The sequence below is a fragment of the Limulus polyphemus genome, unplaced genomic scaffold (genome assembly GCF_000517525.1).
Source record: "Limulus polyphemus unplaced genomic scaffold, Limulus_polyphemus-2.1.2 Scaffold3907, whole genome shotgun sequence".
NCBI lineage: Eukaryota > Metazoa > Arthropoda > Merostomata > Xiphosura > Limulidae > Limulus > Limulus polyphemus.
Genome location: NW_013669517.1, coordinates 10144 through 18797, shown reverse-complemented (window position 1 = coordinate 18797; position 8654 = coordinate 10144). Strand labels below are relative to the sequence as shown.

The window sequence follows — 8654 nt, the reverse complement described above, 5'->3', positions numbered from 1 at the left end:
AGCCATTATTAGTCTCAAAGTGGGTTCCTCGTCACCGAATCTGGGTGTGTCTTTCAACTGTTTCAGTTGAGCTGAGCCTTCACCACTTTGCCTATGAACAATGGAATGCCTTTTCACAAGGTTTAAGTTTCTTTTTTACACCCTGCATAGGAGGTTCTTTTGCAGTTAGGAACTCTGAGTTCCCTCAATCCACTCATTCATTTAGGCCACATGAACATATGCCTCCTCCAGTAGAATTTGCAGGACCAGTGAATGCTCTCTGTGGGTCCATAGTCCTCAACTGTGTGCCTCCCTTCTCCTGTTCTCGAGAACCTTTCTTTATGGCTTGACCATGCCTATACCACAGTGGGCATCCCCTTGCCATCTCCCAGATCAGATCTCCATCTCTTCACAGATGTTTATCTGTTGGGCTGAGGAACATCTTTGAATGACTATATGGCTCTGAGGGAATGTTCACTCCACATCAATGTACATGAACTTCTCTCCATCTGTTGGGCATGTTCCAAATTAAATTGTGACGGAATGCTACAAGTTCTTCAAACACCTAGAGAAAGATAGGTTTCTTTTTTTGTGAGTGTAAAACACTTAAATACGCCATTTCTTTCCTTCTTCACTTAGTTCCAATCCTTCCTTCTTCACTGACCCCTCATCTTACTTCCATGCCTGACTGGGACCTTAAGGTTTTTTTTTACATTCTTACATGTGCTCCATTTGAGTTGCAGGCTTCATTTTTATTATATCATTTTTCTCTGAAGACATATTTCCATCTCCTTCTCACCAGTGGTCACTGCCATTCAGATGTTTATGACATCAGTGCTTCCTGCACTCTTTTTTCCACACTTCCTCCTCTATCCAGACTGGGCCTTTCTTCCTAAAACTTCAGCTACTCTCATGGGTGAATGTTCTTTCACATTTTGTTACATCAGACTCATCAACTATCTCATTTTTTCTTTTCATTTTCAATGAACCTTGGATGATATCTTTCAGGCTGGCATATGGATGAATCTGCACATGCTTGTCTCCCATTATCTTCATCATCTGGATGCTTTGTCTCCTATAGGATTTTGACTCCCTCCAGTAACTATTCTTCAATAAAACTAAACACCGTCTTTGAGAATGGTAGGTATATTTTTGTTTACATTACCCTCATCTCAGCCACTTCTCTCTTATAGGATACTGCCAAGTGGGTCGTGTTGCCTTCTAGGGTATGCTTATTTCCCTAAATCTGCATCAGGCCAGTGGTAATGGAAAGCATCCAAACTATCTGCCCTGGCTTTTCCAGTGCTCACTGTCAAGATGTGGTGTTCCACGAGACCATTAGAGGTATCTTCATGGTGTTAAAATTACTTAGTTGCCTTGTCTAGACCATACCTTCTATGGGCTATCATAGAAAAAGCCAACACTAGGGAAGTGAAATGGCCCACTTCTTTGGCTCCTGCTTGCCAGCTTTGAAGTATAGGCTTTCTCAGTCACCAATTGCACTGTCTCCAGTAGAAAACCTTTCTGGTAGGAGTTTGATGAAGATCTGGGCACTTCTCTGGGTCTCCCCAATGAGAATTCTCTCCCCCACCCTTATTCAAGTGGAGCACAGAGACCTACTTACCACTTCTTAGCCACTTTGATGGTGAATCTTGGAGAAGACCTCACTGATTGTGTACAGCATAGTACAGTGGGAAAAGGTGGTGGTTGCATTTTCTGTGTAGCATGGGTCACCCCTCAAAAAGCTAGTGTGCCCTCCTCTTGCAGCAGAATAAGCTTATCACCCTCATATGTCTTTCCAGTTGAGTCAAGGTCAGAAACACACTGTACAAATCTGATTGTACCCTAACTACACTACACTTCTTGGCTCGCCAACCACTTGTGTGTTGGTGCTCAGGTTGGCCATGCTAAAAATCCATCCATCCCTGTAACATTTGAGGCTTTTTTGTTTTCCCTCTCTTTTCTTTTGGGTAAAGGGTATACCCCACTGAAAACAAGGTGTGGTCCTTCACGGGTGTACCTCTATGGAGTCTCTGCCATTGCGTGTTAAACTACGTGGGTTTTCCCTTTGGGCACTTTCTGAAAGGCACTCATCTAGGTTTAATATTTGTACTGACTTCTTCACCATTTCAGTGTGGGATTTTAGCTATTTAGTATGTAGAGGTGAGGTATTGTTTTGGAAATTAACATTTTCTTTACTTGAAATTAACATGTATTTCTGATAGATAGTCACCTCCACACACCTTCCCACCCATCGCCCCCACTTCTAGTGCACTTTTTTTTTGCCTCATCCAAGAATGAAGTTATTTCGAGAGCAAGTGCTTATGGGGTGCTACTGAGCAATAACTTCATATTGGTGGAGGGCTATTGTCACATGATGTTGTCATCATGCACTGGTGCAGTTCATGTTAAACATGTGCTTTTTGGGTTGAAGTTAGCTCAATGCTAGTAGCATGCAAGTCTCATAGGCAGACACTTGAAGGATCCAGCTATTCTGTGTGTGAAGTTATCCATTGAAAGATTCATCTATCCAATGGAGATTTGCCTCTTTGTTTCAGGGCAGGGTCTAAGGTGGTTGATAGGTTTTCTTGTAACAGAAATAAAAGAAGTGGTTGGAAATCTTAATAGAAGGGTTCCTCATCTAGATCTCCTCAAAAATCTAAGTGAAAATGGCCAAACTGATACAGTAGAACTGTTGATGTTATCATAGCAATTTAGATTACTTTAAGGCAGTGATTGGATCTAACCATCCTGAATGTATCTTGGTACAGGAAACTTTGTTAAAAATTACTGATACTATCACCATTTTGCATAATTTGCTATACAGAAAAGGAAGGTTTGTGACAGATTCATGTAGGAGTAGTAATGCTGGTTGACCAGCATGCTCCCTCTATGAATATGCTATTCAGTATACCTCTGTAGGCCATTGCCATCTGTGTCCTCACTGTTTGTACTGTCACTCATTGTTCTTTTGACTTGGCTCTGGTAGTGGATATCAATAAAGCAGACATTGTTGATCTTATCAAGCAGGTGTCATCTTTCCTTATCATTCTTAAGTGGACAAAAAATACAATCTGGGTTGGCAAAGATATCAACTAGAATGGTTGATCTATTAAGCATTTGCTCTTGGATCACAATATTTTCTCACATCTTAACCTTATCAAGACAGGTAGGGTTCAGAGGGCATGCCATTTACATTCAAAATGTTATTGAACTGCTGTATTATGAATGTATGTCAATAAACTTGGTGCCATATTGTAGATTGTAATTCAAATTTTAGTATTATACATTAGTTAATATCTTAATTTGAGAGTAAATATAAAAAAATAGCTAAATATCCATATTTATGTGCCACTATGGTTTGTCATCTTGTGGGTTTGGTCAGATTACATTTTATGATGCCCACAATAAAATAGACATACATACAAATTATAAACTCAAATTTCTGATATTGGCAAGCTAGAATATATTATAAGAACCTCGTACCTTTTTTATTTGTTAAGATATCAGAATATTTATTGAATCCACCATATTGACTTCGCCCACCACTTCATCATTTGAGAAGATTTGTTTATCTATGCCTGCTTTTCTATATTTATAAGTTTATAACCAATCAAAAGGACTGCATTTCCTCAATGTATTTCTGTTAGTCTTTCAAAGTTATTTATCAGAGAAAAGCTCTTATATTGTTGGAAAGTTTGAAGTACTATGATCAATGTTATTTTCCGAACAGAAATTAGATTTTTTTAGACCAAAATATAGCATAGTTAGGAAGCCTGGTAAATTACAATAAATTTTTGTGGTATCAGTATAGTCATTTATAATTTTTTGGTATTCAAAAATGCATCTATGAAATCTACAAAATTTTTTTCTACATCCATATGTGAATTTGGACAAGGATTTGAGGGTTATGACCTCAAATGAAAGTTAGCAAGTACAACTCATGAGTGCAAAAAAAACCTTCAGAACATCGTAAGTAGTAGAGATCATTTTTATTTACTATTCTGTGTTTTAAGAAAAATAACTGAAATATTTATTTGTAAATAGTAATAATATATATATGTACATATGTAATGTATGGTAACTGAAGTTTATTATAAGAGTAACATAACAGCAAATGATGATGATGACAAAACCTTGTCGAAACATTGTACATTTGCTGTTATGTTAAACTTGTATTAAAGTTTTTCTTCGTTACCCATTCAAGCCGTCTCCAAACATTATGAAAATAAAAATGTTTGATATTTAATTACTAAGTTTTTTTTTTTTTATTTGTTTTCACTATTTATTATTATAAAAGTACCTAAAATGTAAAAAATAGAAACTTATTAGTTAAGGTAATGAAAGAAAAATAATAAAAATCTTCAGGGGGTATACGTACCAGCAGCTTGTGTATTACACTATTCGATACGGTAATGTGAGCTGCACATACACCATGTGATTTTTAACTTGTGTTAGGGTATTTTTAGTCAGACACAGTTCAAAGGTAAGAAGAAAAAAAAATAATAAATATAAATGGATGTATACTGTTACAAGATTTAAGCTATTTAGAATAAACATTTATGGTTTCCTGTTACAATTTGTAGTTATTCTAGAAAAATAAAAAGGTAATTCAGATTTATTTCCTAATTTTTATGATGGTTACGAGGTTGGTCAAATCGACCAACACCATTTAGAGTTAATAGATTAAATATAAAGCTTTTTCAAAAACATTTTTCATGATTATCTTTTTATATTTAAAATCAAAGTTACTTTGCACATTGGAAAAAAATTCACAAGCAAATCTTTAATAAAAAAAATCTTACCATGTAATTTAAAAACTTAATATTTTGTGTATTAAAGCCTTGTAATGTTTACTGATAATCTGCAAAATATTAAGATAAGCATATATTATAGTATAATTACTCTCATAGATACTTTTGTGGTTATGAGCTGGGTGAATCCCACCCGCCCCATATTTGTAGGGTTAAGATGGGTTTATACAGTTTAATTTGTCACATCTTAAGACAGGTTAGTATATGTTCGTTTGTTTCATCTTAAGGCAGATTCTTCTGTGGTATTTTTCCATATATGAATACTAATTCTGCTTTGTGTGAATTGTATTATCAAATATTTTCTCCAAAATATCTACTGTTTTGTATCATGATTCAACATAGGAGACTTACTACAGTAAGAGGATATTTAAATCATTTCAAAGATGTAATGCAGTATGTGTTTATTAAGCCATTCAATAGAAATAGTTTAATTTTGAAATACTGTTGTCTGTCATACGTGTGTGAGAGAGTTGAAAAGAGAGTTATTAGGTATTGAAACCAGTATATGTGGACAGTGTAAAAAATGTTATTACAAAAGAAAATAAAACATGTCTTGAGAAATTAATTCGTCGTTCTTAAACATGGTTGTGATGGGAACCAAATAATCTTTTATTACATATTGCTTTTAGTTATAATAAAAATGAAACACTTTGTTTTCTGTATAACTGTACAGATTTAGTTTTTCAAGAAAGTTTAACAAAGTTTTTTCATTCAACAGGTATAAAGATGGCAATGATCACATGGGAGAACATCGTGATGATGAAAAAGATCTAGACCCCAACAGTCCTATCATCTCTCTCTCTTTTGGCCAGCCTCGAGATTTTATTTTTCGACATAAAGATGCACGTGGTAAAAATGCCCTTAAGAAAATTGAGCCAGTAAAGTTAGTTTTAGAAAATGGATCTTTATTGGTGATGAAACCACCAACAAATAATTTTTGGTATCATTCCCTACCGATTAGAAAGAGGGCAATGCAGACCAGAATTAACTTGACCTTTAGGAAAATGATTGTAAAGTAGATCACAACAAGGTTGTTCATGGAATATGTTGTTTTATATTAGCAAAGTGAAACAATCATGCTAGGAAGTGCATACAGTTGGAACAAAGTTATAACTTTTCTGTAGAAGGCAAGATGATAATGAGAGAGAGAAAATATCATAGTTTGATATTAAAGTCTTGTGACGTTCCTTGATTGGAGTTAATATTAACTTTTGATCACAGCAAACTACTTACAAAAATAATATATATATATATATGTAGTAATAAACATAACTAGTTAGTCATAATGTTAAGACAATACTACTTATAATGATCTGAGTGCATTGTTTCAGCAGTTGGGTGCCCTTGCTGTCAACGAAATTTTCATCTGTATAAAAATCTTGTCAAAGAGAACATACAATTAAATATTTCAAAGAAAAATTACAAGAAATTGTCACAGCTTTGAAGTAACAGTTTGATATCTTGTGATATCGATTTAGCTGCCTATATAGGTGTAGTCAAGATGGTGCCTTTTGTTTATTGAGGAAAAGATAGTTAAATATTGAGAGTTTAATTTTATAATTACCATGAAGAAATTGATTTTACTCATCAGATCTAAGAAAGCTAGTGTGTTATGTTTTGTTGATTTCAGTACGTGATAAGTGTATTATACAAGGTATGTCAAAAGTTATAGCACTTTTTATATTAAAGTGACTCAAAATTCAAAGTTTGGATGCATACTTTGTAAAAAAACTTACAATAATTGTTTGAACCATTTAATCTGTCATTTTATTTGCACCTAAACACACTTCAAATGGAATTTTGTTTTGCTAGTTGAACATTTTCAAGGAAATAACAGTTTTCCTGGTAGAAGTATGAAAGGTGCAACAGAGCCATTGTGGTCATCCCTTTGATCTGTGAAAGTGCCACATTTTGGCCTTTAAAAGACAAGTACCACAATGCATTGAAATCTGTCTTTATTGGGCCAGCCATTTAAAGGTTAATTAAGTAATTGGTTCTTAGATTGCTTGCTGATATTGGTAAAAATGGGTTAACTGTACTTTGACTCACCTCTTTATTGTCTTGTATATGAAACAACCAGTTCAAAACATTGAACAGTATTTGTTAATAAGATATTCTAAATTGCTGATAAGCATAAAAGAATGTGCTGTAACTGTATAAAAAATAAGTAAAGCTGTGTTGTTATATCACCAGTTTCATAGAATATGGCTATACATTTTTTCAAAATTCAGAACTTAATTGGTCTAAAAAAATATTTAAGTCGAGTGTTATGTTTGTTCTTTGAGCTTCATTGTGGAATCACCAAATATATTTTATATAAAAAGTTTATAGAATTTTTTAACTGATGTTCCTATCACCTAAACCAGTGTTCTACAAATGTAGTATATGTATGAAAGTGTAGTGATGTTGTTGAAATGCAAGTATGTTAAACTTCGGGCAAGTTAAAGTTCCTATCTTCCGACTCTGTGTCTGTGATTGAAGATCAAATAAAATGATTAATTAAAGAGAGATGATGTTGGTAAAACGAATGTATTTCCTTAAAAGTGACCTTTCTTATAATGATAGTCTTTGTTTTCATTTTGTTTTACTTCTTTCTTATGATACTTTGGCAAGTTATGAACTAGTTATAAAGAGGGATTGGAGACAAAGCAAATGTCATATTATGTAAGGGAATTAGGAACAATGTCAAGGGAATGTGGAGGTAAGGGGATTAAGAACAATGCCAAGATTCATTTGGGGTAAGAGGATTATAAACAATGCCAACTTTATATGAGGTAAAAGGATTAGGAACAATGCCAAGATAATAATAAACAGATTGGTGAGAATGTCAATATCACGTGAGGTAGGACGATTGGGGAGAACACTAAGATTGTGTGAAATAGGGATAGAGGAGAAGGGTGATGCAATGTTAGATAAGGGATTGGGATGAATGTTGAAATTATGTAGAGTAAGGGATTGGGATGAATGTTGAAATTGTGTAGAGTAAGGGATTGGGAAGAATGTTGAAATTGTTTAGAGTAAGGGATTGGGAAGAATGTTGAAATTTTGTAGAGTAGAGGATTGGGAAGAATGTTGAAATTGTGTAGAGTAGGGGATTGTGAAGAATGTTCAAATTGTGTAGAGTAGGGGATTGGGATAAATGTTGAAACTGTGTAGAGTAGGGGATTTGGAAGAATGTTGAAATTGTGTAGAGTAGAGGATTGGAAAGAATGTTGAAATTGTGTAGAGTAAGGGATTGGGAAGAATGTTGAAATTGTGTGGAGTAACGGATTGTGAAAAATGTTGCAATTGTGTAGAATAGGGGATTGGGAAGAATGTTGAAATTGTGTAGAGTAGGGGATTGGGAAGAATGTTGAAATTGTGTAGAGTAGAGGATTGGAAAGAATGTTGAAATTGTGTAGAGTAGGGAATTGGGAAGAATGTTGAAATTGTGTAGAGTAGGGGATTGGGAAGAATGTTGAAATTGTGTAGAGTAGGGGATTGGGAAGAATGTTGGAATTGTGTAGAGTAGAGGATTGTGAAGAATGTTGAAATTGTGTAGAGTAGAGGATTGTGAAGAATGTTGAAATTGTGTAGAGTAGGGATTGGGAAGAATGTTGAAATTGTGTAGAGTAGGGGATTGTGAAGAATGTTGAAATTGTGTAGAGTAGGGGATTGGGAAGAATGTTGAAATTGTGTAGAGTAGAGGATTGTGAAGAATGTTGAAATTGTGTAGAGTAGGGATTGGGAAGAATGTTGAAATTGTGTAGAGTAGGGGATTGGGAAGAATGTTGAAATTGTGTAGAGTAGGGGATTGGGAAGAATGTTGAAATTGTGTAGAGTAGAGGATTGGAAAGAATGTTGAAATTGTGTAGAGTAGGG

At 34.6% G+C, this 8654-nt stretch overlaps 1 protein-coding gene across 3 annotated transcripts in view; it reads left to right on the top strand.

Annotated features, from left to right (window-relative positions):
• The window catches only part of LOC106470253 (DNA oxidative demethylase ALKBH2-like), a 32353-nt gene extending 25054 nt beyond the window's left edge, over positions 1 to 7299 (top strand). For all 3 annotated transcript variants that reach the window (XM_013930797.2, XM_022398851.1, XM_022398850.1), the window contains one exon: positions 5512 to 7299. In XM_013930797.2, coding sequence (XP_013786251.1) covers positions 5512 to 5812 — 301 coding nt within the window. In that variant the 3' untranslated portion in view covers positions 5813 to 7299. The remainder of the gene's footprint in view (positions 1 to 5511) is intronic.
• Positions 7300 to 8654: the final 1355 nt, after the last annotated feature.